The sequence below is a fragment of the Pygocentrus nattereri genome, chromosome 22, assembly GCF_015220715.1.
Source record: "Pygocentrus nattereri isolate fPygNat1 chromosome 22, fPygNat1.pri, whole genome shotgun sequence".
Taxonomy (NCBI): domain Eukaryota; kingdom Metazoa; phylum Chordata; class Actinopteri; order Characiformes; family Serrasalmidae; genus Pygocentrus; species Pygocentrus nattereri.
Window position 1 is genome coordinate 29,641,723 of NC_051232.1, and position 27,915 is coordinate 29,669,637.

The 27,915-nt window shown below is 41.6% G+C and overlaps 1 protein-coding gene across 5 annotated transcripts; it reads left to right on the plus strand.

Annotated features, from left to right (window-relative positions):
- The first annotated feature begins 1,106 nt into the window (after positions 1–1,106).
- Positions 1,107–27,217, plus strand: rtn4b (reticulon 4b). 5 transcript variants are annotated; one of them, XM_017685262.2, is made up of 9 exons: positions 1,107–2,135; positions 4,981–5,052; positions 6,051–7,442; positions 18,215–18,422; positions 19,167–19,305; positions 22,600–22,669; positions 23,783–23,829; positions 25,688–25,746; positions 26,258–27,217. In XM_017685262.2, exons 1-9 carry the CDS (start codon positions 1,319–1,321, stop codon positions 26,298–26,300), a joined length of 2,847 nt encoding a protein of 948 aa, XP_017540751.2. In that variant the 5' UTR covers positions 1,107–1,318; the 3' UTR covers positions 26,301–27,217. The 5 variants fall into 5 exon arrangements, with proteins under 5 accessions (XP_017540751.2, XP_017540752.2, XP_017540753.2 ...); XM_017685263.2 differs by lacking the exon at positions 6,051–7,442 and having other exon boundaries at positions 1,110–2,135; XM_017685264.2 differs by lacking the exons at positions 4,981–5,052; positions 6,051–7,442 and having other exon boundaries at positions 1,111–2,135.
- The last annotated feature ends 698 nt before the right edge of the window (positions 27,218–27,915 follow it).

Here is a 27,915-nt window from a genome sequence, read left to right on the forward strand (position 1 = left end):
CACAACCCCTCCCCATTCTATTCTGTGTCATTTGTTTACATTGTGTGTTTGCACTGAGATGGAGTTGCTTTTAATCTCATTGTACTGTGTATAGTGACAATAAAGGCATTCTATTCTATTCTATTTATTAGGTACAAATGTTCAGCTGCTTGTTGACACAAATAGCTCATCAGCCAATCACACGGCTGCAACTCAGTGCATTTAGGCATGTAGAGGTGGTCAAGACGACTTGCTGAAGTGCAGACCGAGCATCAGAACGGGGAAGAAAGGGGATTTAAGGGACTTTGAACGTGGCGTGGTTGTTGGCGCCAGACGGGCTGGTCTGAGTATTTCAGAAACTGCTGATCTACTGGGATTTTCACTCACCACCATCTCTAGGGTTTACAGAGAACGGTCCGAAAAAGAGGAAACATCCAGTGAGCGGCAGGTGTGTGGACGAAAATGCCTTGTTGATGTGAGAGGTCAGAGGAGAATGGGCAGACTGGTTCCAGATGATAGAAAGGCAACAGTAACTCAAATAACCAACCAAAATCTCTGAGGAACGTTTCCAACACCTTGTTGAAAGTCTGCCACAAAGAATTAAGGCAGGCCTGAAGGCAAAAGGGGGTTTAAACCTTTTACTCACTATAAAGTGGCTGGAGAGTGTATAAATATGTCGGTGTTGTGCATTGGTAACTGCTTTTGCATTGGTTTTCATACCTGAAATGTGTGGACTGATACATTGACAACTCAAAAAAAGTGAGGAAAATGTGGTTTTCTATGAAATGGGCTCTTTAATTGATGCAGCTACAGACTGAAGTTCTACAGCAGTGCTGCTCATTGTTTACTGGCTGCGGTTGTTCTTACATATTTTGTCGTTTACAAGGCAATTACAGCCCTTCCTGGCTTAACATGAACTTTGCCTCACGGTCCAGCAAAGTTATGTCATCCACCCCTTCTCCAGTCCACTCAGCAGGCTGAGGCCTCCTCTCGTTTTCGGGAGGTAGAGCAAAGGTTTGAGAAGGTGGGCGTGGTCTTGTCGGATATGGGCGGTGCCGTTCGTCCCTCGGTAGTTTGTCATTGGCTACTCACTAGCCAGTGAGGCCTTGGCTTGTATTTCAATATTGGGTAGCAGCAGCAAAGCGCTTTGGGTGAGCGCTGCTCTGGGCGGTCAGCTCCACCGCGGCTCATCACTTTTTGTATATCAGGAGATCAAAAACACTAAAATCAGTGCCGGTTTGAAAACAAGCGGAGGTTCGGGCTGAACTTGGGGGGCTTTGAGAGGCACTTGCCATCTTCGGCTTGGAAAAAAAGGGGGAAATTTAGTCACGTTTTCAAGATGGCAGACACTGAAGAAGTTTCCTCCACAACTCCTAACGAAGTGCAAGAGGAGTCGGCAATGGGGGACTTGAAGGGGAGCTCGAATGAGGCCGTCGCTAAAGAGGACACCGTAAGTTTCGCTGGGGGTGAGCAAGATGAGACTGAGGTAAACGAGGTAAAGAAGGGTGTGGAGACACAAGCCGGGGATGAGTTGCCTTCTCCCGGGGTAACAGACGCAGCAGCAGGAGCAGTTTTAGCCTCGGCACTGGAGCCAGAGCCGCTGGTGACGAGCACGGTGGAGGAACCACTGAAAAAAGAGGAGCAGCAGCAGCAGCAGGAGGAGGAGGAGGAGGAGGAGGTGGTAGTCGCGCAGACTGCAGACAAAGCCGAGACTGAGCTGCCGGAAAAATTTGATTTGATTTCTCATTCCGAGCCCAGGGAAGTGAAGGAAAGCGTCCAGACAGAGGAGCAGCAGGTTGCAGTAGAAGCCGCGGCAGCAGCGCCGGTGCAGGAGGTCACGGCACCAGAAGCCGAAGAAGCCCCGAAAGCGCCTCCGGCTGACGAGAAGGAGGCGATACCCAAGCAGCCCGAGCAGGAGGAGGCTGTTACCGCAGTGCCCGAGCCTGTTGCAGAGCCGGCAGCAGCTGTTACTCCCACTGTAGAGCCCGATGAGGTATTAAAATCGCCCGTAGAGGAGGCAGAGGTGATACAAAAGCAGGAGGACTTTTTCATTAGCGCGGCTGCTCCAGCGCCGGTTGTCAAAGCGGAGGAGACGTTCAAATCTGCCGAAGTGGAGGAGGAACCGACTCCGGCAGCCCCTGCACCACCATCATCACGTGAGTGCCAGTTGTATTTTCATTTTAACGCGTACGGCAGTCATCTCAGCGACGTGTGTCCTGTAGTTAGCCTAACTGTATTTGACAATCTGTGCAGAACAAGGTGGCGTTAACGCCACAGACCGATAGATAGCGAGCATTAATCCCAGCACAGCACCCACCCCCCTCCGTCTCAGCGGGCTGTTGAGGATGACCGTGCTGATTCAGGTATAAAAGATGCACCTTATCTCGCTCGGCCCATTTTCCTTTGGTTCCGAGCACACTGCGGTATAACCCACAACCGCTGCAGAAACCAAACACACTAACATTAGATGATGGATGACGGCGCGTCCGTTAGCATAGTTGCTAACGTTGTCTGAAGAGACCCTGCGGCCCACCTGTTCCAGTGCCAAAAATGCCAATGAACGTCAGCCACAGAAAACGAGACACCGTTTCAAAGGCGAAATGTGTGTCGTTTTCTCGTTAGGACCCTCACACACGCAAGAAAAGACCGTCCTGGCTGAGGAATATCAGCGAAATGAGCCGAGGGGCTGTAGCGGTACCGTTAGTGTTGTTAGTTACCGTTGCTGGTTAGCATCAGTTTCCAAACAAAGGAGCCCACACCCTCCTCAAATGGGTGGGTTTGAGGGCATGAAAAAGACCGTGAGTGGGTCTGGTTCAGCAGCGATTTGCTAGAAATGGTTTTTAGACCATTTTCCATTCGCTTTTGTGTAGCTTGAGACCCGTTTCTACTGATTTTAATAGTGATTGAAGAAGCTGTGGTCTTGCGTTACCTGATTTTAGCCCGGTTTGTTAGTGAAAAAAGAAAAGGACAGGTGACAAACGAGCAGGTGAGAAGCTGAGCGTTTTCATTAAAGCGTACTAACGTGGAAGTTGCTTTCACATTAGGCTAGACTTGCTGTAAAATGTGCCCTGTAAAGCACCCTGACCAGGAGGCCCCTAGGGCGGGGTTGGTTGAGGTTGGGAAGTACAAAGGCGAGGTATGACTGACATTGACTGCTGGCTTCATTTCAGTAGTATGTATGGTTCAAGGCATCAGGCTGAAACGGCTTTATTGCTGTGAATATGAGTAGACTAATCGGGTTACGGGTTCTAATAGTGAGCATGAAACTTCTGGGAGTGCAGGGGAAAGATGAGACCCACAAAACCACTGATGAGATAACCTTATTACTCCTGTGGGCCTTGCTTTTGTATCTCATATGTGCTTTTTTGGGCCAGTTTCCCCAACATGAGTTAAGGCTGGTTTTGGACCTTCAGTGCAAAGTGGTACATCTCCATGGAGGGCTCTTATTTGTCTGTTCCTAGGCTTAATAAACCTGTCGTTTGTGTATTAGATGTCATTGTGGCACAGCAGATAATTTCGGGCTGCGATAAATGACCCCTAAAGCCCATGAGAGGCAAAGTTAATGCCTTCATTACTTGTTTTTGTGGCGTACATTTACCTGCTTTTGTACCTCATTTGTGCCCTCTGGGTCAATTTCTTAAACATGGATTAGGCCTGGTTTTAGACTTGGGTTCAATGCAAGAGGTGAGGCACCTTTTTTTAAATGGTCTTTTCTGGCTTATGCTTAGGCTTATTATGCTAAACTGGCCCTGTATTTGGGGTTTCTGAGTAATTTTACGATTTTACCATCCTACTAGGTGTTACTGATGGAAGTCCCTGAAGGACTTTATTTGGACTAACCTGGCTCACAAGTGCCACAAACTATGATGCTGCAACTTTCAGGAAGAGCATGTTTTACACTGTTTTGCCCTTTGTAGGGCACTGTGTCATGGATTTTAAGCTTAAAACCCCTTTCCCTTGTTTTGGAAGACCACACCCTTCAGACGGTCCATGGATCTGCTAGATGGATTTAGGGGGAAGGGCTGGGGCCTGATTTGAAACATAGAAATAGCCTATATATAGATCACTGCCACTGGTGTTCATTTCAGTGGTTCCTTCTCAGTAATGCTGTAAAAAGCAATGCCCTGGGTGTGTCCGGTCCATCAACGCCTGCTCATTGGCTCTTTGTAGGCCGTATCCTGAAATTACAGTGGATCATCTGCAGTTTAGTGTCTGAATGCAAGTGCTTTTGTTTTTTCGTTCCCTGTCGCTGAGCAGGCCAACGTACTTGTGGTTGTCTGAAGTCTGAATTTCATCTGCAGTATAAATTACAAAATTATCTGTGTGGCCACTTAAAATTGCACTTGGAGGAAAGTGGAAAATGACCCTAACGTGGTTGTAAGGTGGGAGTTCGAAACAAAAATTTTTGAGTAAGTGATAACCAGGGAGCATTGTGTGTTTTACATTTTAGGTGGCTGTACTATACAGTCAGGGACAAGGATTATGTTTGAGCACTAAAGACCCACGTATCTCCTGTATCTGAGACCCATTTTTGTGCTGTATTTGAAGGCGCACATGTCGGTGAGGGGAATTACACATTTCTTTTGCAATGTAAATTATGCCGTCTGAAAGCAGAAGCTATATTTTTCCGATTTGATGAAAGCTGATGCAGGATTGCTCACAGAAGCATTAAATATTGTCTGCATTGGGCCGTTAACAGAGTTGTCAAGGATTGCCATCCAATTGAAGTGCGTTTCATTACACCAAAACGTGGCTGTCCTTAATAACATAGCACATGCAGATCGAATGGTAGGAGGCTGCACATCACTTTTTTGATCAAACTTTTGATCGTGAAGCTCCTAGCAATGCTATTTGACGTTTTTAAGTTTTGGGATTGGATGCGTATTAGTGAGCACAATTAAGCTATTACATAGTTGGTTTTTCTGGCATGCTCTGAGCGCTGCGCCTTCTGGTAGGCCGTAACAGTGCTTATTACACAGTATTATTGCTTTTTCCCTTCAGATGAACCCAGTCTTCCAGCCCCTGCTGCTGCCCCTGCTGCTCCATTTCCGCCTCTGATGCAATTTACTTCAGGCAAGTTCTGTCTTTATGCTACTAATACTCTTTTCTACCTTTACACTCAGTGTTTTGCTTGGCTACTGCATTTGTATGTTTGACTATTAACTCTTGATTATCTAGGCACTACTATCATGCATGACTGCTGTAGAGCTAGACCTATACTCAGTGTTTTTGAAAGTTTTCAAATGACTTTTTACTGAAATTTTAATGTACTACTGTAAGTCAAGCCAAATAGCGAAGTTTATGGCTAAGTGCATGCTTTCAGTGATATTCTTTGCTGGTTTAACTGTTTAAAGCTCAGTTTTTGGAGAATACTGATAAATGACTGAGTTCTGATTGAAGTTTTACAAAAAAGTCACCAAGTTAGGTGTGTCTTAATGAGTATATGTATGTAGAATGTAGGCTGTTGATATTAATTGAATTACTACTGATTGATAACCAAGAATTTTGGCATGTTCTACTGCTTGCAGTCTGGCTCCAAGATTTTTAAGTAGACAAGGGGTGTTATTTGTCCTGATATGTCATGTTCTTCTCTGTCTACCTAAGAAGCAGGCAATTCTTCTGCTTCCATTTTCCCTCTCTCCCTTCCTTTCCTTTCTGTGTTGACTATGTGAAACAACCTCTCCTGCCAGAGATGTTAACATCTGTTTCAAGTCTGCAATACCCAGTGTCATGGCTTAATAATGACCAACAATCAAATTCATGTCTGTTGGTCAGAAGAATATTATGACACAGTTGTGACGAAGGCATAAACACATGCACACGTGAGATAAAGGAACTCTCATGCCCTTTCAGATTAGACACATTTAGGCATTGTTGCTTCTGCAAATGGCAAAATCCCACCCTTTCCAAGTGAGAAGCTCTACAGATTGAACGTTATTGGCCAAAAGGTGTTGATCAAGAGGGGAGAAGATCATGAAGCTTCCTTTGGAGTCTCTCCATCTCAGGTACCCTAAAATGTAAGCACAAGATAACCCTTAATTTTAATTCTGCCCTTACCTCTAATTCAACAGAGAACGGAAAAGGCTTCATAGCTTCACAGGACGTTAAGAAGATAACCATGGATTCGTTCGGCAACGATTCACCCTCTAGGAACGCACCTAGATACGAGCCAGATGTGCTGAACCAATCAGACGATGACTTAATGTATGATATGAAAAAAAGTCCCTTTCAAGGTTTCTCGCCCGTTGACAACCCTGTCAGCGAGTTCTCTCATTTCGGAGAAACTACAGCAGACGCGAGAGCAGCACAGATGTCAGATAGTCCGTCCCCAGACCTGGTCCAGAACGCTCACGATGGAGAGCTGCAGGATGATGTACAGGACTATGAGCCATCTTTTGATTCCAGGGAAGCAGCCACTGAATCACTAAGGCAACAGCTTGCTTCCTCTGACATTTTTACAACTTCATCTAAGGAGCATGAGGAGTCTGGTTTGCCACCCTCTCTCCCTGACATTTTGAAATCTTCACCACTCAACCCAGACAAAGTAGATTCAGGATCGTCTGAGGGAAGCCCCGATTTTAGTCCAGTCCATAGAAGTGGGAATGATTCGCCAAATGCCCCTTTTTCCCTGTCGGCAAACAATCCGTTTGCTTTTGAAAACAAGGTTCCTTTGCTTAAGGAGATGACTGAGGAGACTGAGGCAAGGGCTGCCGCCGCCGCTGAGAAGGCTAAAATAGAAGCAGAAAAGGCTTCAGAACAAATATTTGGCGCATTTGACCTTGTTAAGGAGGCAGAGATCTCACCAAAGGGCAACGAAATTATAGTTGAAGACCAAGATGATTTCAAGAGTTCAAGTCAAGATTCTGTTCAGATGGTTGACAAATTTGAATGTCTTAGCTTCCCAACTGGAAAGTCCCAGGAACACTTTGATTCTGAAAGTCCCTCTGCAGATTCACTCTCTCCAGTATTGGAGGCCATGGTGAAAAACCCAGCAAGTTTCCAGATTGAACCTGACAAGAATCTTGTCAAGGAAGAGGTCGAAGAGGCCGCTGATGAGGTTTCTGAGCAAGAAGTGTCATCTGAAGAGTTTGAGTTTGTTGAGAAGCCGCCTCGAGGCGCCATCGATGAGTTTCTGGAAACATTAGACAACTCCAAGTTCGCCAAGGCATCAGAAATGGCTGAAGATGATGAGGATGTGGTGCCAGAACTGCCAGAGCAGGTGGTAGAGAACACGGCAGATGCAAGCTCTGCAGCGAAAGAAACAAAAAGTTCTTACCTTCTGCTCACCGAACCCTTAGATGGGGCCTCTCCAGCGAGAGGTAAGGCTGGCCTTGAATTATCAGATTTCCAAGTGCCCTCCAAGGCTCCGTTGGCCCACTCCCCAGTGGTCACAACCGAGACGACGGCCACGAAGAAAGTGGAACCTAAAGCCATCAAGCTGCCTAGCCTGAGTGCAGGAGCAGGTAATTTAGCAGGCCATGTAGCAGCTCGCTATCGTTTTCATTTCTGTGTATGAAGTCATCGCCTTCCACCCATCTTCCCTTGTTTCACTGTTCATTCATTTCCCTCATCTTCCTGCATCATTCTTTACTCACTCTGCATGGTGTGATGCCAATGATGCATGTTTGTAGTGGGTATTTTTTACTTGAATTTTTTTTCTCATCCATTATTTTTCACAAATATTTGCCATTTATCTCCCTTTTATACACGCCATATCCTACAATATCCATAATATCCATCTCCCTTTTATTTATTTATATATATATATATAATATAAATGTAACATGGTACCCTCTATATATATATATAGAGTCTGTCATTTTTAATCTTAAAAAGAGAATACGTTTTTTTTCATTATTTCTATAGTGATATTTTTCCCACTGCAAAGTAAAATAAAAGCTACAAAGAAAGCAATTTTCACTGAAGCCAGTTAAAGTGGAGCTTTGCTTGACTCTGCTCATGAGTCTGCATTTTTGTGATTGTATGCACATGGTATACTGTTTCCCGTCAATATGACCTTGTGTAGCCAAAAAGCTAGGTCTGGTATGACTGCAAGTTTTCATTCCAATAAAAAAATAGGAGCACATCTGATCAGACTCAGCCAGAAACTGATTAATCTTGTAGACTCTGGTGTGCTTTAGCTTGTTTGGATCAAAAACCTGTAGCCACACCAGCCCAGTGTGGATGAAATTGGACATGTGCTCTATTGTGCATCTAACTATGTTTTAAATGGACATTGAGGAAGCATTGACTTGCATAGAGTGTAAAGGTTAGGTTCATTTTCAGGTGAGCCAAATTGTATGTCCTCACAGACCAATTTTAGACAGCCTTGATTTGGAGTATTATTTAGTGGTTAGATGATTTGCTGTTATTATAGCAGCATAAAATGATCAAAAAAGGCAAATAGTCATTAATCGAATTATTTTGAAGGTTTCACCTGTCGCTCAAACAGGCTGATTTCGTTGGTTCTTGCTTGGGTCAGTTCTTTTTTTGTGGATATGCGCTCGAGAAATGCCGAAAGAGGATGACTCAGATTTTCAGTGAGAACTTGATCCAAATACTTTGGTGCATACTTCTCTTTTTCACTTTATTTATTCATTCTTAAATGAAAGCGTCTGTTTATCAGAAGTTCCTATGTACTTCCCTCACTAATTTTACATAATTACATTACATTTTTGTAAAAACCTCTCAGCCAATCATGAATCTCCCTGAAGAAGAGCCTTTGACTTGCATGTAATCATGGAAGATCCTGTTTTCTTTATCTTACACCAGCAGTTATGCAATCTTGTTTTCTCACAGACTGCAGTTAATAAGTCAACCGTGCACAGAGGAGAACTACTTCAGTGTTAAGGGTCATTTGTAGGCTCCAGAGATGTTTAGTTTTTCCAGATTTCTAACTTATACAAACAGTTTCACAACTTTCTATAGTCCAGTGAGCCTACACAGAAATCTCGCAGAGGTGTTAGGATATATGATCAAGCCGCTCTGTTTGAGAGTTTCTTGTAGGTTGGCAGGGCTATAAGAATCCACATGCCTGCATTGCGACTCATCAAAAAGCAGATTTCTTGGCAGTTTTGCCTCACTTGTTTGACGTGAGGCACTTTATTGGTTACAGCAGATGTTACGCCGTGCACGATCACAGGTTGTCAGAACTCGGAGCATCTACACAGAATGATTTACTGAGAGAGTTACAGGCCTCAAGACCACACCTTAACCTTAAATTATTTAAACACAAACTTTGTCTCTTAGATTTGACTGAAATGACTTCACTACGTGAATGAGAGCCACTGTGTATTTAGGCCATCAGGGTCGTTCAGCTTTAGCTTAGTCTGTAATCACAGTAACCTGAGCGTTTGAGTGACGATTGGAGCTGTTGAAGCTGAGTTTTCTTTTACTTTGAAATGGCGCCCTCTAGTGGCCACCTCCCTACTCAGACATTTGTGCTAGAATATTGCGTATATTCTGGCCGTTCCAAAGGCACACCAAAATTTTGCTTTATATGCCTTGTTTTTTCTTCCGCCGACAGTTTGTTAGTACATTGATACAGTACATACATGTTTAAGTTATAACTCAATGCCAGCCACAGGTCTGACTTAGTTTAGTTGAATAATTACATTTCTAATGTAATAACTGTGTACAAGGAGGTGACTGCAGAATTGAAAGGATGCTAAACTGCCTTTACTGTCTTTCAAAGGTGTAGATATAGTGATCTAGTGAAGGGGCATATGTGTTAAACACTTAGATGTCCTACTATCTTAGTTTTTTTTTGTTAGTTTTTTGTTTGTTTTGTATGTATGAGAGAGGTGTAGGTCTGTGTTTGCAGACGTAAATGTAAAGGGGAATGGTGTGTGTGTGGGTGGGTGGGTGGGTGGGAGGGAGGGAGGGAGGGAAGAAATAGTGAGAGAGAGGGTGAGGGAGAGAGACTGCTAGGGGAAATAGTCGCTGCGTCAGTGCATTTAGTGGTTGCCCGAGCCAGCAGACAGTCAGCTGATCCCAGTCCTGCAGCCTGAGAGAGGCAGAGCAATCACCAGAGAGGGAGAGAGAGCGAGCGAGCGCTGCAGTCATCTCACTTGAGGGAACCTTCCTTCACGTCGCGCCCCCCCCCCGCCCCACCCGTCACTGCAGCTCGACACTCCTCACACGGCTTGGAATGCCAAGCTGATCCCCTGCAGACCGGCCCTTCCATCCACAGGGAAAGCTATGGACAATAAGGACAGCCAGCCATCACCTAACTGGAAAGACCAGGGTACAGCACCTATGTTTACTAAGCTAAGAAACCAATTCTCTGCCTGTCGTTTGCTGCCAGGTGCCTTCTGAAGTTCTTAATGTTCCTGGTGGTAGATTTAAGTATAACTTGAGGTGCTGCTTATCATATAGTGTTTAAAAGCTGTACAGTTATTGTCATATGTTTATTTTAGCTTTGACAGTTTGAGATTTGCATGTTTTTACTTTTTATGTGTTTAATAGCTGTACAGTTGTCAGTCATGTCAGCTTGATTAGTTTGAGATTTGCATATTTTACTTTTATGTTCCTAAACGCTTCTTCTTTAGATCTTTCTAGTGGAAATGTTCTTGGATAGACCTTTGGACCCAGTATAGCTTGGCTGTGATGACAGGCATGGTGCGTTCAAAGGTTCTGGGTGAGGTAGGCCGATCTGTGCCAAAAGTATTTGCAGATAAGTGATGATTTGCCGCGATTTGCATGCCCGTGGGGTGATCTGGAGCTATCTAAGGACAGGCATTTCTGATGTAGTTGGAAAGATGAACTTAAAGACTGTACAGTTCAACCAGACTGTTAAGGAGCCATACAATTATTTTTAAAAGGCTTATTGTGGCCCAAGTCATATTCTTATATTCTTACACAATGTTGTCTTGTTTTTCATTAAGATTGTTGTTATTTTTGTTTTTTTTTTCCCCTCAGCATTCCAGGTTGATTTTTTTTGTTGTTAACGTGTGCGGAGCCTGCTACTCGGGCTCACTTTTAGCAGTTGTCTGCTGATGATCATGAGTGTTGCCTTTGCGACAGACTAAAGATGCTGTGTCACAATTGACTCGCATTGCAACAGTGAGGGCATTGTGTTCAGGGTCAGCTTTATCTACCACAGTAAGACGATGTTTAAGTGCATAGTCATAGAGGAACGTTATTACTTGAATCATTAGTACTCTAGTTAGTCACGTCAGTAAGCGTAGAAGGTTCTCTGTGAGTTATGCCTTCCTTAATCGCCTCTTTGCGCTTCGTGCATTCATTATTGGCCTCTATCAGCTTTATTAATTGAGTACCATGAACATGAACTATGAAAGGATCCGAGTAGGCAGTGTTTGGCGCCGCAATGTTTAAGCAAGTGCTACGTTTTTTTTTTTTTCGTTTTTGAATTTATGGGATGGGGTTAGCCAGTTCACCTCAGACACAGTACGGTTTTGATTAGTTGTACATGGTCTTTCACATCAAGCACAACTAGCTGACCACTTGCTCTCAGTTACTCCATAGGTTCTGCTATGTGTTTTTAATACTACTGTTTGTTCTGGACTGTTTTAGGAAGTTTCCGGACTGTTTTAGGAAGTTTCGTAAAGGGTTTGCTGTTGCGTTCGTCTACCTGAACGGTTTGTGATCTAAAATTAGTTGCAGTGACCACAGGAGAAGCTGTGCCAGGCTGTTGGAGTCGATACTTGCGCAGCAAAATCCCATGTTGCATTACAGGGCCCATATCATAGAAAAACACCTTTCTTTTTTTTAAACTTTGTTTTGACGTATGTACACATTTTGAAAGATTCAAAACAATCCATTCACCCATATAGTCTATGAATGGAAGCAAAGCAGCAAAATCAACCCATTTAGAATGCATTGTTTTTATGTTGGCATATCCAACCAGCGCGTTTACACTTGTCCAACGTATCCTCGTATCATTCTACTGATTTTACAATCATACATGTATTGACTGTGTCTGAAACTGAGGGCAGCAGTCATCGATGCTTTGCTACCTCTACTGTCTCATAAGCACGCCTTTGAAGCTTTGTCACTGAAGGTGTCTGCAACAGAATCGCATTTGAGACACATTTTGAAAGCAGCCACGCCAGTTATATCAAAAACATGACTGCAGGCTCCCGAGTGGTGCAACCGTCTTAAGCATTGTCCCGATCATCAGGAGATCTCGAGCTCAATCCCTGGTGATGCTACAGCCGTCCGTAGCCGGGAGTCCAAGAGAGCACAATTGGCCTCACTCTCTCTGGGTGGGTAGAATGGACCCCCCTTCTCCCCCCCATCACTCAACACGATGCTAGTCAGCACAGGCATCTGTTGGCTGGCGTGGCAGATCTGGTGGTTGGCGCTTTCCTCCGATCGCGTTCGGCTGTCCCGTGACGTTGCGTGACTGGCCGTTCGAAAAGCGGTGGTCGGCTTCACAGGTCTCGGAGGAAGCCTGTGCTGCCTTCACCCTCCTACCATTGATAGTATTGTGTGATTTGGGGAGTCCTAAGTACAGGTGGATTTGGAGACGATTAAATTGGGGAGAAAACTGAGTTAAAAAAAAACATGACCAAAGGCTGCCCACAAGCTTATCCTAAATAAATGGGAGTGAAAGGAGCTCAACAACTAAAAATGAAAAGGTAAAATAGTTTCTACCCATTAGTCCAGGGCCTTCTTTTAATTTTAAAAAGTAGAAGGATGTGTGTCACTAAAAAAAGCAAGCAAAACCTAACTGTTTTATTTTTTGTGCAGCAAATGGGTTTTGGTTACTACTGACACTGAGTGCTGATTGTTTAGCTTTACTGCTACTACGTGCTGATTGGCTGGTGAGAAGAGCAGCTCATTGACCATATGAAGATGTTTGCGCTCACTAATGTCATGAACGTAACTGAGGTGCCATCGTAAACTCCTATAACTGCAGTTCAGAATCGCTTGAAAATACAACAGCGGTGTCAAAATGTTTTGTATTGTTCTCCTTTGAAGAAACGTATGCGTTTGTTATACATAAAGACATTAACAAACTGATTTCATTCAAATGCTCCATACTAAACTGTTTATTCTGCACTTGCTCGGGAGCGCCCTCTAGTGTTTTAAAAACCTGGAAGACGGCGATGTTGGCGGTGTTGGCATTAGCCGTTTGCGTCTAGTGTACAGGCTAGTGTACTGAACCGAAATATTAAACCGAAATCTGATCACTTACATGAACGCGGGTCTCTTAGAAAGAATGTTTAAAAAAAGGCGCCGCTGTTTCACTGAGTTTATTGAACAGCTCAAGCCTTGGCTTAAGTTAGTTTACATGAGTGAACAGACATTTGCTGCCAACATGATAAACAGCTGCCGCAGTTGTTCTGAAGAGACCAAATAAAATACTAGGAGAACACAGTAGCTGTTTAGCAACGAATTTATATGACTATTTTTATTCTAACTGCGTCAGTGTTTACACACAGCATTATGGGAATATATCTGTGCTGCCTTAAAGGAAAAAAAATAGCCAAACTGAGGAACCTCAGCAGGGAGCATATTATACATGATACATGGTGTTGACATGACTGTATGCCTTCCTACCTCAGGAGAGAGATATATATATATATATATATATATATATATATATATATATATATATATATATATATATATATATATATATATATATATACACATACACACACATACACACACACACACACACACACACACACACACACACACACACACACACATAGAGTACTGTGCAAAATTTTTAGGCATCTAAGCTAATTTTTTAACAATTTACCTCAGCAGTGAGTTTATCACAATATACATTAGAATAAAGTCGTATTCATAACTCAAATAAACACAAAAACAATAAAAAGTAACAAGAATTTCTTGGGTCCATATTTTTCCTTGACACCTTCACAGCCGCCACAGAGACTCGTTAATATCATCAATTACATCATGAGCTCAATTTACTGAAGCACTGATTGGTCAAACCAGGAGCTGCTTTTTAACTACATATAATACTGGGCTTCCTCGAGGAGAGGCTTGGAGATGGTTAAACACACACACCAACATCCAGAAAATCACTGTTTGTGTGTGTATGTGTGTGTGTGTATATATATATATATATATATATATATATATATATATATATATATATATATATATAAAATATAAAAATTTGACAGCTGACTGATGTTAAATGTTCTCAGTTGGCTAGCCAGCAGTGTTTGTAGATATTCATGTCACTAATCCACCTCATTAGCTTTGATTTACAAGTTAATTTGTTGGTTATTTTGGAGTTGTTTAGCTATTTCGAACACCATTATAAACTACAGCATTCGTGATGGTAGTACTTGATTTCCGTGTCATGCAGGCTTGCTCATGACTGTGCGGCAACAGATTCCATCACATAAACACAATACATATCAGGCCACCGGTCCGGTATAACCGCTGAGTCTGACTGCACACGTCAGAAGATCTTATGTCTGTACCAGGTGTGAGGAGAACGCTGCCATTGTAGCTGGGCTCACTAATCTTCCTGAGAGAAGTTGTTGGTGAATCCTCAAACCGACCAGCGCAGTGGTTTAGTGGATGTCTCTTTGTAGTTGTATGCGACTTATTTGCCGTGCTTTGTGGGGTCGTTTGACTGCACTGAGTCTTGTGCACTGTGTTTTTGGATGCTGCTACAGAATGGTGAACTAGTGAATAGGGCATGGTTTCGCACATGGCTGTAGTTGTCCGCTTTTGCTGGCATTGTGGGATTGAATATATTAGAACTGCGTGGATGTAAAATTGACTTTTCAATGTTTAACTTATAAGTTGTCTGACCAGTGGTAGGATGGTCCCCCCTTTAGATGTGAGTCTTGGTCCTCCCGAGGTTTCTTCCTCCTCCAGCTCTGAGGGAGTTTTTCCTTGCCTCAGCGCTCACGGGGGTTCTGTATATTCTGTATATTATGTTCAGTGTTTTGTCTGATTCTCTGTGCTGTGATTCCCATTTTTGTAAAGCTGCTTTGTGACAACATCAGTTGTAAAAAGCGCTATATAAATAAATTTGATTTGATTTGTTTGAGTGCACTGGATCTTCTGCACTATGTTTTCAGACACCAGTACAAAACGGCAGAACAGAAAATGGTCTGTACCACCAGAAGCTCCCAGCATAGCTAAAAAGGACCTATCATTGTAGGATAAAAATGTCAGATTTTGTTATAATTTTAAAGCCAAAGCTGGCAAACAAATTAAAAACAGCAAACTATGCAAATAAACCTAATTAAGACAGTATAAGACCAGGTTTGACTCAAAGTTGTTCAGTATTTCTGTATAATTAAATGGTTAACATGTCAACAAAGCCATTCAGAGTGTTTTGGTGAACGAGTCTGAAGAGTTTAATGGCTCTAAAGGTTTGTCTGAAACATTTCAGTCCATTAATTTTAATCCTTTTAATGGTGGAGGGTGTTTTTAAAAAAAAATGAACCCCAAAGAAAACTTGTTTTTTCAGATTGACCACTAATTTATCTTGACCAGCATTACATGTAAAACCTCAGAAGACACGTGTGGGTTCGCTGGCGGTTGAGGATGGTAAATGAAAGTAAAACTGGTTTTAGTCCTGTTGGACCCCTGGTTCCCATCACCACCACTGTAACGAAATGGGTCTCTGCACTGAGCCGTTTCACACCGAACCACTCTGAACGAGTTTTATCTCAGCCACTGGATTTGGCAGAATTTTTGGAAATTCGGTGGAAGGCCCCTTTGACAGTATTGTGCGAGGACATATGTTGGTATAGAGGGGGAGAGGGAGAGAGTAGTGAAGGTGTGCGTAGACGCGTCTAAGGTTATGCGTGAAATGTTGTTACCGTGGGTTTCGTCACCGGCCGCGCACGCGCGTTGGCGCCCCTCCTCACCGTCCCAGCAGGAAGTGCGCGCGCCGTCTCGCGCTGGTGTTTGTGTTGCGAGTCTCTGCGTCCCAGAGCTTCAGGCGGTGCAAGATGGACGCAGATCGGGGTGAGTGGGTCGTTGTCGCATGCAGACCGGCTCCGTAGTGCTTCAGATGTCTGGCTACATCTGTTCGGACGCACCGCGCGGAACGCGCCGCGGCTGTCGGGCTCTCGGTACAGATGCACGCGGGAGAGGGCGGGAGCGGGTTTCCCGCTGCGAACAGACTCGCGCCGTTATTTTTAGCTTGCTCAGTGCTGCGCCGTGCTTACCATATGTAGGCAAGCCTACCGGGAGAGGGTGAAGCTTTCACACGGAGCTGGAACTGGCTTCCTAACTGCCGGTGTCTTGCTCGAACCGTCCCGTCCGTGTCGGTGCAAAGCAACAAGTGTCGGCTGTTACCGACCGACGTGTTCGGTCCGCGGGGCGGCGTTTCTTTAGCGCTGCGCCGGTAAGAGTGTAATAATGTTGACGTCACAATGGGGTAATAATGTAGCGGTTGAGTGACGTAACAATGCGGCGTGACGAGCGCTTCTTTATCACCCCTACGGAATCTACGGAAGATCAAAGTGCCATTACATTGTGACGTAGCTGGGTTACAGTGCGTTCTGTCTGCGCTGCCCATAGCTGCCCATAGCAGCCCGCCGGCCGGCCGGCCGTCCTCCATATTTGCCTCAGTGTTACACTTGCCTTCCCTGTCGAGAGACGTCAGGTGGTCAGAAAATAGCCTCTTTCATATCTAATTCTGGACTGACCTGCCCGGAATTGCCTCTGTCACCCGAGTGCTGAAGAGCTGGCCGTCACGGGCAGAAGCGGAGTTCATGCTCAGAGAATGACTGAAAGCAGCTTTGTCTAAGATAGGATGAAGCTTAAAGGGGCAGTCCACCGACGTTTCGAAATTTATGTATTGGCCTGTCGTTAGGGTCACTGTAATGCACCATCCTAAACACAAAAACCCTGCTGAGTCATGACCGTGGCTTCTGAAAGCGCTCGGCTGAGATGTTTGTTTGTTTGTTTGTTTGTTTGTTTGTTTGTTTGTTTTTCTCCTCCAGAGGTTTTGAGAGAGTTTTTGTCTACCTCTGACACACACACACATGTATGAAATATAATTTTACAACAGACCCCTCAGAATGACTTTGCTTGCATTTTGCCGATTGACTTTCGCCGAAATGTAGAACACTTGGTGGAATTCCCCTTTTTGCCTACAGGCCTCTGAATTCTGTTCTGCTAGTTTGTGCTTTTGAGCGCGCAGCTGTCCCGCTGAAAGAAGGCAGGGATTAAGCTGAGAGGGATGTGATGAGTACACAGCTCTGGTTAGGATCTGGCGATTTTTCAGGGAGAGGTTCATTTGGGTTTAAAGTGGTCTAGTTTTTCCACCCCCCAAAGGTTTTTAAGAGGTCAGGGGAGTAGATGCGCAGACGTGCCTGCAGCCCAAATTATAGATTTTCTTCCTTTTGTTTGTTTTTAAATCAATCTACAAAGCGGCTTAATCTGCTGGCCGTTGCATGAAGCGACAAATATTTTTTACAGTTATTTTTAAGATATGTTTACAATGTTTCTTTCTCAAAATACTTGTTTTGATTTAAAAATGAATAAGATCATGTGGAGGTCAAAATTTATTTTTAAAACAATCCAGTTTTTTCTCTTTTTTTTGGCAGTGTAGGCAAGTGTGAACCGTAAAATGTCTATTGTTGGGTCCTATTATGTTACCCATATGCGATGTGATGGAATTCAGAGGTCGCAAAGATCACAAGTTCACAGTTTTGACTCTATTACTGGACTTGCTGCTAGTTATAGATGGGGCTGATCTAGGATCAGATTCTGCTCTTATTTACTACAACTTTACTGACAGGAACAGATCCCTGACCAGCACTTTTATTTTTGAATGCAGACACTGTGTAAAGTACATTTCTTTTATAAATAAAACTCCTTTTTTTTGTTTGTTTGTGTTTTTTTTAATCATTGTGTCCTCATCCTCATCCACATCCCTACCTCTCCTACAAATCCCTATGACCTTTAAGACAACAGTAGGTCAAACTTAGAGGCTGGGTGGCGTAGATAGTTGCCAGTAATCTAGGATAAGCACACAGTAACTAATATCAATTATAACATAACAATTACTTAATTACAAGTACAGTTGAAACATTTGTAATAAACACTGAATTCTGACCGATTTAGTGAGACTGCTTGTTAAAAAAGCGAAACAGAATTTAGTTCTCTAATTTGGATTCATTGTGCTTTTTATAAGCATTCCTGTTTTTGCCATCTGCTGCTGAAATTTGACTGCTGTTTAAAATGTGGGAAAATTGCTTAGCTTTGGCAATTTTGCGCAGTGACCTGTGAGCCCTTTGCTTTTCTGTTGCAGTGGTGGACCTCCTGTACTGGCGTGATGTGAAGAACACAGGGGTTGTTTTTGGAGCCAGCCTTTTGCTCCTGCTGTCCCTCAGCATGTGCAGCATCATCAGTGTTCTCTCTTATGTTGCCCTGGCCCTCCTTTCTGTCACCATCACGTTCAGGATATACAAGGGCATCCTACAGGCCATTCAGAAGTCTGATGAAGGGCACCCGTTCAAGTGAGTGATGATGTGCGGGTCTGACAAATTTAGATATAACCTGTTGATGTATTTATTGACTGTTACTGATCAGTTTACTGTTTCAGTGATTGCCATGGCTTCCACAGGTCATTATAAATACATGCTTAGCAGTCTGGATGTCTCCATGTAAGCACTCAAGATGCCTTTGACTTGCCATGCTCTAAAGATGTTTACGCCACATCTTCTCCTTGACTGCCCAAGATGTAGTGTAACAAATGTTTGAATTCTAACAATTCGTTTACCTGTTTTGATTGATTTGGTTAATCAGAATGCTTTATTATTGTTATCATTACATTATACTATATTATATTATGCTGTTATAGAATATTACTAGTATTAATCTTATACGTTGTTGGCTTAGGCTTTTAAGATGTGGTGGTGTTGTTTAGCAGTGTGCATTTGGTAATGATCTACCTTCCTGGCTTAGCAGGTTTCCTGGCAGCTATGCAAACTAAGTCTTTCTCTTGACGTCTCATGAGCCTTGACTTAGATCGAATAAGCTGGCTTTAGCATTAAGAGAAACTGATTGGGGCCCACTTGAATTAAGCTGGTTTAAAACACCTCAAATATGTTTCCAGCATTTCTAGAGAGCAATTGCTCAAAATAAACCCACTAACCAAGACACCAGCCTGTCGTTGATCTGTGATCAGCAGTCATGTTTTTCTGTAGTCTGATGATCGTTGACGGAAATGGGGAATAAATGATGGATTTTCATCTATGTAGGCAGTATCTGGACCAGGATGTTGCTTTGCCTGCAGAGGTGGTCCATAAATACAGCGACCTAGCCCTCGGGCGGATCAATACCACCATTATCGAGCTGCGTCGCCTGTTCCTGGTTGAGGACTTGGTCGATTCTCTCAAGGTGAGCATCCTTCTTTTAGCGCTGGTTGAGCTGGATTAGTTTTACAGGAGAAGATTCATTTCAGTGATTATCGACTAGCTCTGTGATTTTGTTTCTTTTCTGAATCTACAATGTCTGTAGTTTTTCTGACAGGGAACAATTCCAAGTGTCAACCGTAGTTGAAATGTCTTCTGTAAACAATAGTCCTTTTCCAGATCGTCTCATGCTAATGGAATAACGAAACCTGCTAATGCATCGGATCCAAAAGTATTTGGACATTTGTGCCACAGTTAAAAATGTTTAAAGGTCGTAATGTTAACAAAGTCAAAATAAATAAGAGCTATTTATTTTAAACTGTCCATTCCACATGAAAGTTTTATTTTTGGCAAAGAATTCTTTCAAAAGGCTGCTGGTGCTTTTCAGATCATCACCGCTTGAACACGGTCATTGCAGACCTGATGCAAAGTCCATGATCCCATCAATGAACACAAGCTCAGCGACACTTGTTACTAAAACAGCCCAGACTTTGACCCATTTTTCCCATGTTTGTGCTTTAAAGTATCAGTCTTTGTGGAATTCTTCTCAAAACGTTCTACCATCAGTGTGATGTTGGACTATAAATGATTCTCTGAAAGAAATATAACTTTTGTTAAACGTTTTATGAAGTAACGAAGTTCTGTTCAACTTTACCAGTGGTTTAAATGGTTAGTGTTAATTTTTTTTTTTTTTTTTTTTTTTGTGCAGCTTGTTATTTTTACTGAGCATGTCCTGTGACATAGTGCTGCTGTGAACATGCAGACTATGACCTGTCTGTCAGGGTAACTTGGAAGTTGGTCAGTTTACTCAGGTGCTTTATCCTCTACAAATCAGACAGTTAAATTCAGACAAATACAGAATCTCCCTCAGTAAAACTAGTCCAGCTTGTATAGTGGTCTTAGTTTATTTCTTATAAACATGAGGCAGTGTGCTGTTTTCCTCCATTTCTATTCTCCTTTAGAATAATGCAGCTTGACGATGGTAGTAACTACTAAAGCTGAGCAATTTTATCGTTTTATCGAAATCTCAGTTTAAAAGAGTGCAATTTTCAAACTGCAGGATCTGCAATTGTAATTATATCCTACATTCTTCAGCACATTTTAAGAGTGGCAATTTAACATAATTGGCTCCTCAGCTTGAGCTTGTGACCTGGTAGTCTGGCACACTAGTTTGATAGTTCAAGTCAAAAAATTGTGGTTGAACAAAATGCTTGGAGCTTAATTATATAAAATTTTCATTGTAAATGCAGTCACAATAAGAGAGTGAGAATTGCAGTTAGATGTTTCCTACAAATAGTTCAGACGTGGTAGTTGCTAATAGTAGTTGACAGGCAGTTTGACCAGTAATAAAGTTATGATGGTGAACAGTCAACATCAGCCTTATGTATCTCTCGTATACACACACTGCTAGGCAACATAATACCAGTCTTTGCCTTTTATTTCAGTTCAGCAATTTTCATTCGGGGTAGATCAGCTTTGGATGTGTCACACCATCAAGGGGTCTTCTGTGTTTTATTCTCATCCTTGAGTGGCTGAACTATGCCAGCCTCCTGCTGTATGTCATGGCTGGCACAGTTTCTAGAGCTCATAAATCGGAGCCCACTTGCATAACTAATCTCTCAACTTGACACCAGTTCCACATATCTCAATAGAGGTATCGGATGGTCCATATTCACTCTGTGGGTCAGGGAATCTACAAAGTCTCACCTTAAAATGAATAAATCTTCTGAAACCTCTTTCACTAAAGGCTCTTCCATGGCCCATACAGCCCTACGTTCTGCACAGACATAATGTATGCTTTGTGTTGTCCAGTAGAAGAACGGACAGAAACAGAACGTTATGCACTAGAGTGTTGTATTGTGCATGTAGTGGTTGTATGCAATAAGTCATAGTTTTATTGTTAACCAACACACCTTATTCATATCGTTTGTTTGGGAAATTTTTGCTGTATGTAATGTCATATACAGCACTCCCAAATTCCTAAATCTTAATTTTATTGTTGACCAACACACTTTGCGTTGGCTTCCTGCAGAGTACAGCCCCAATACCAGTGAAGTTGGGACTTGGTGTAAATCATAAATAAAAAACAGAATACGATGATTTGCAAATCCTTTTCAACCTATATTCAATTGATGAACGGATAAACTTTATTGTTTTTTGCAAATATTCACTCATTTTGAATTTGATGCCTGTAACATGTTCCAAAGAAGTTGGGACAGGGGCGTGTTTACCGCTGTGTTACATCACCTTTCCTTTTAACAACACTCAATAAGCGTTTGGCAACTGAGGACACTAATTGTTGAAGCTTTGTAGGTGGAATTCTTTCCCATTCTTGCTTGATGTACAGCTTCAGTTGCTCAACAGTCCGGGGTCTCCGTTGTCGTATTTTGGGCTTCATAATGCGCCACACATTTTTAATGGGAGACGGTCTGGACTGCAGGCAGGCCAGTCTAGTACCCACACTCTTTAACTACGAAGCCACGCTGTTGTAACACGTGCAGAATGTGGCTTGGCATCGTCTTGCTGAAATAAGCAGGACGTCCCTGAAAAAGATGCTGCTTGGATGGCAGCAGATGTTGCTCCAAAACCTCCATGTACCTTTCAGCATTAATGGTGCCTTCACAGATGTGCAAGTTACCCCTGCCATGGGCACTAACACACCCCACACCATCAGAGATGCTGGCTGGGTTTTTAATGCAGTGCCGTCTGAGGGATCGAAGGTCACGGGCATTCAATGTTGGTTTTCTGCCTTGCCGCTTACTTGCAGAGATTTCTCCAGATTCTCTGAATCTTTTGATGATATTATGGACTGTAGGTGATGAAACCCCTAAATTCTTTGCAGTTGCACGTTGAGAAACGTTGTTCTTAAACTGTTGGACTATTTGCTCACGCAGTTGTTCACAAAGTGGTGAACCTCGCCCCGTCCTTGCTTGTGAACGACTGAGCCTTTCAGAGATGCTCCCTTGAATATATGTTGAAAAGGATTTGAAAATCATTGTATTCTGTTTTTATTTATGTTTTACACAATGTCCTACCTTCATTGGAATTGGGGTTGTACTACACAGAAAGGAAGATATAGACCAGGGCTAGGCTTAATACCTGTTAAGTTGTAGTTAACAGCACCAATTTCATTTGCATTTAGCTGTTTTTGCAAACCAATACTGAAGCTATTCATAAATGTTTGAGGCCTAACCAGCAAATGTACCATATTAGCATATTGATTATCATGTACTTACAAAAATACAGCATTTAAATTCTTGTGTCTGTTTATTCTTTGCAGTTTGCTGTGTTCATGTGGATTCTGACATACGTCGGTGCCTTGTTCAATGGACTCACCCTTCTCATTCTGGGTAAGGCCTGTTGCACTGCATGGATTTTGACCAGTGGTTTGGTTTAATGAGTAATTCATTAATTAAAATAGCTGCTGCCACTGTTGAAAGACTTTCACAGTTTAACTGTGATCTGTTTCCAAAGTTGAGCTTTTCTTATTGATGTTTTGTCGCTGTTGGAGCAAAACCTTTTTTTTCTTTTTAATTTATTTATTTATTTTTGGTATTACTATGAGTATTATGATATCCTTTATCTTAGATCCATTACTGGACTGCTGCTGAATTCTGCATGAGTATTTTTACAGTCTTACAGGATACATTTTCTGCTTGTCATGATCCACATAGTCCTGAACACATACAGTGATGATGATGAGGTCTGAACTCTGGGGTGATCAGTACATTGTTCTGAAAACACCAGCAGCCTCTGTGTTTGATTAGCCAATGTTCTTCTTTTTTTGTGTATTTTGTCTTTAAATTAAATGAATGAAAGGTGGTGTCTGACATTAGTCGAGTACTGTGTGAAAACAGGACTAACAGAGCTCATTTTGAAATATGACATAATTGCGGATTTGGGAAAACTTTAGTTAATGATGGGGAGCCAGTATTGAGAATTTCTTTGATATTAAGCATTTACATCGGGTCTCTCTCCCATGATTATCCGACATGTTAATCATTTGAGTATCTGATAAAGTCAGGTAATTTGCGTTTTCCTGTGAGCATATTGAGATCATTTCAAAAGTCATTTCAGACAGGCTTCATATTGGAGTGATTGCTACCTTTTCCCGAGTTGTGGCACTTTTGTGTAACCAGTTAAGTCTTACCCCACATATTAGTTGGAGCTAAATTGTCAGAAAAGCAGAAAACGGTATATAAAATTGTGCAGCTTTTTTACACTACCATTCACCAAATAAACTCTCAGTTTTTAGAGATGTTAGGCCACTAGTTACTTGGTTTCTACTTGCTAAGCCAATTGGCTTCTTATTATCTTTAAACTGCACACAGGGGGAAATGAGCTGCAGATAATTTAGTGGGTTTCTGGGTAAGTGGAACACGTTCTGCTTGCCAGGTGGTTACTATGGTGAGGGCAGGGTTGGATTTTTCTTTAAATGTTTCTTGTTTCTTTTAACCTTTCAGGTCTGATCAGTGCTTTCAGTTGCCCTATGCTCTATGAAAAACATCAGGTAAGAATTTCATGTGAAGGAATTGGGTTGGGTTTAAAAGCATTGGTCGATTTTAGTGGGGATTTCCATCTGATATCAGCCTACGTAAGCCCTCCAAAGCAGTGCTCATAGTGTAGATGATATTTCACTTCTGTAGGTTTCTGTAGTTTGGAATTTTTTGTGCAGTGTTTTTTTTTTTTTTTTTTTTTTTTTTCTTCAAAATTATTGTCTGATAAAAAGAATAGAAAATTGTATGTGGATATTAGTTTGTGTTTGCAGCTGTTAATGGAAATGACTCATTTATTGGTTTGAGGAGTTTCAAAATGAGTGAATGGAAATGGGGACTTTTTACTTGGTGTGGGTTTTACTTTTTTTTTTTTTTTTTTTTTTTTTTTTTTTTTTAAGTAATGACAATGACTAATGTATTGATTATAGTAGTAATCAGACACTTTAGACAATCAAGTCTTCAGACTTTTAACCAAGGCCAAGTAATAAAAATGGGCATAACTGAACAGAAACAAATTATACAAGCCCTTTACATATTCCAGAATACATTATTAAAAATGTAATGCAAGTTTGTAAAAGGCTTTATTACAGCATATATAAAATGCTGTTGACATAAAATGCATATATAGTTGTATTCAGACAATTGGACACCCCTAGTCAAATTGTTGACTTGTCAAGTAAAAATATGAACACACTTCTCTGCAAAGAACACACTTCTGCATACTTTATTACAGAGTTACTGATTATTGCCGTATTTAATATATGAGGAGAGATGAAACACAAAAATGTGATCTGCTTTGACTCATTTTTTCCCCAGCATGTTAAGTGTTATGTTAAATAGAATGTGCAGACAATATGGTCTTTAAGTGTGTTCTCTGAAGAGTATTTGCTAAATCGCTTTCACTTAAAAAAAAAAAAAAAAATATCAGAAACAACCAGTTCAGTTTAACGTTTGCATATGATGGTAAATGTCCATCCAGTTTTCTTTCTTACTGTGTAAGAGAATTTAAAACCTGCAATTAAATGATGCAAACTACTAGCTAAACGCTGCCATTTTATCAAGAACGTAGTAATCAGTTTTCATCAAGTAATCGTGACAGCCCTACGTGTCATTAGTAATGCTTAATTTCTCTCTGGGGAGTCACAAGATGGGGCTTCTCCAATGTACCTCACAAAACAGCAGCATTGCAGTCTTTTAGACCAGTGGTCTCGTTAAAGAAAAACAAGTAGCTCATGAAAATGAAGACTTAATTCAGCAGTTATGCAAATTGCTCATCAATGCCCCCTAGTTCAAGAGACCAAAGAGGCTTTAATGCTGATAAATAAATAAACATGCACTTTGAAGAAATACCCAACCTGCTTCTCGCAGTTTAATTAAATGCGTGACTTCTCCAACTCTCCCTCTTTTAAGCATGACCCCTTTTTACAAATTCATCTGGAAAAGGTACTTTAACGTTATGTGCAGCTGTTTATTAACCGAGACGTGAATGTACTACTTTGTTGCTTTAGAAGTGAACTGAGGAGTGTGTTTTAAGTCAGTTTTGTTTTAGTTGTTCAAGTACAGTTTCCTTTAGGCATAAAACCTATGCAAATACATGTCTCGTTTGTAAGCCCCACCCCTTTATTACTTTCTCATAGCAAGTTTGTTTTGTGTTGTGTTGTTTTAATGTTTTTTTGAAGTAATATATAAACCATGAACTTTTGAATGTCCTTTTGCAGTGTTATAGTGCCGTGTAAAACAGAACCTCCCAGTAATTGTCCTGTAATGTCCCTCCCTGCAGTCTGTAATATTGGTGTGATTTTGGTAATGTTGTCAACCTGTTCTTTATTCTGTATCTTAATATTTCTGTCACCTCTGCTTGATGTACCGTAGACGCAAATCGACCACTACGTTGGCCTGGTAAACAGCCAGATCAAAGACATAGTTGGAAAGTAAGTCAGATGTGTCACACTTTGCTTAGTTTTATGTATTTTTTTTCATTTATGCTTTTATGTAAATAATAATACAGCAGGGTCATTTTGTGTCTCATGAAACCATGCAGTATTTCATGGGCTGTGTGTGTGTGTGTCTGTGTGTGTGTGTGTGTGTGTTTTCTATGTAAGCTCTTATGTAAAAAAGATGTAAAGATGCCCTTTAAGATGTAATTTAACTTTTAATGTGATCATGAAAATGTAAGTATGTGTTGATTAATATGCAAAAGCTACATTTAGTAAACTTGTTCTGGTTGATGTGAAGAATTACTCGATACTTGTTGTTTTTAACATGTTTTTTTATTGCGTGTAATTTCCATACGTTTTTCTTTACGGTCAAATTAGGAATTTCTGTTGTTTTACCAAAAGACATCTTGAGACCGAATGATTTGAATATGATTAAAAAGCTCACTTTATTAAAACTCGTCAGATTTCTAGGCATCGGTCGTCTCATGTTGTTTTCTTTCTGTAGGATCCAGGCGAAAATGCCTGGTGCAAAGAAGAAGGCTGAGTGAACAGTGAAGGGCCGTCATGCTGAAAGGAGTCTGTCACGTTTCGGCTGGTGGGGTTGCTCTGAGGATCATGGTGTGGTGCCCTCCTCTACACTGTTATTTTCATACATCTCTTTCTCCTACTGAAACCCTCACACCCTGTGGAAAAAACATGCTTTTTGAGTCCTTTTTCCCCCCTTGTCTTTCCTTCCTTTCCCCAAAAGGTCATCGATGAAGTTGTAAACCATTTGAGCCACTACGTTTTGTTTTTTTCTTTTTCTTGAGACACTGACTGCTATAAATGAGCGAATAACATCTTTACTCTGAGTGTCGCACACTTCTAAGCAAGATATAGTATTCCATTAACTGGTTTTGTTATTTTCTAAATCCCCGTGTATTTCAGAAATAATTTAAATGTCTTTTTTGTTTTGTTTTTTAATGAAGGAGTGTTCGATGGTACCATTTTTTTTGGGCAAAAAATCTCGGTATCTGTCCATTTTTGGTATGATTTAGTGTTACTGTGATTGTACCGTTTTATTGATTAACTGTGTAGACTTTCACAAAGCTTCTCGCTCTTTAAAGTGGCTCTTGTGTTAAAATACTAGCAAAGAGTTGCTCCATAGCACTTCATGCTTCTGAGTATTTCTAGGCAAATAGAATCTTGCAAGATTAAGAGCATATATCGAGACGTCATTTCACCTCATTGCAGCTATATCGTGAAATCTCTGGAAGAACACGTTTACAGACGTTGACTTAAAAATAAATATTTAAAGTTGTTTATCTGTGGACCCAATACCTACAGCTGCAAAATTATGTAACATGAAAACTTAAAGCATTGTTTGTTATGCAAGTAATTGTGAATGATACTTCATACAGTTGTGGTGAACTCAGTGGAATGCATTGTGAAATGTAAACAAGCACCAATAAAGCTTCTAGACGAATGACTTGTTCTTATGTGGTTTTTAATCAGCCAACAACCAACAAATTCGGCAGATTAAAAATTTTATGTTTCACATCTGTACATGAATTTAGTGTTTAGACTTCTTCAAAGGCCACGGTAGCAGAAGAGTATTATATAGTTGTTTTTTTTTAGTTTTATTACACACTTACCAAGCAGTGTATTAGGGACCACTGTACTAATACTGGCCAGGGCCATAATCTATCAAATAAAAAATAAAAGCCAATTTGATTTTTTTTTTAGGTTGACTTTAAGGACACAAATGTGCAATGGGGGGGGGTGGATGTGATCTTGGTGATTCAGACTATGGCGTGACTGTTGGTGCCAGACAGGCTGGTTTGAGTTTTTATTTTCTGGTGCAATAGTCTCTAATGGCTCACTAAAACTGAACAGCTGAAAACTTAAACATAGCCTGGTGTGATGAATCTCGATTTCTGCTGAGGCACGCAGATGATGGGGTCAGAATTTGGCACCAACAGCACAAATCAATGGACCCAACCTGCATTGTGTCAACAGTCCAGGCTGGTGGAGGTGGTGTAGTGGAGTAGGGAATGTTTTCCTTGGCACACTTAGGGCCTGTTAATACCAATTATCACTTGAATTCCACAGCCTGCTTGAGTATTGTTGCTGACCACGTGAGCAGCATGGCCACAATTTACTATCTTCTAGTGGCTACTAACA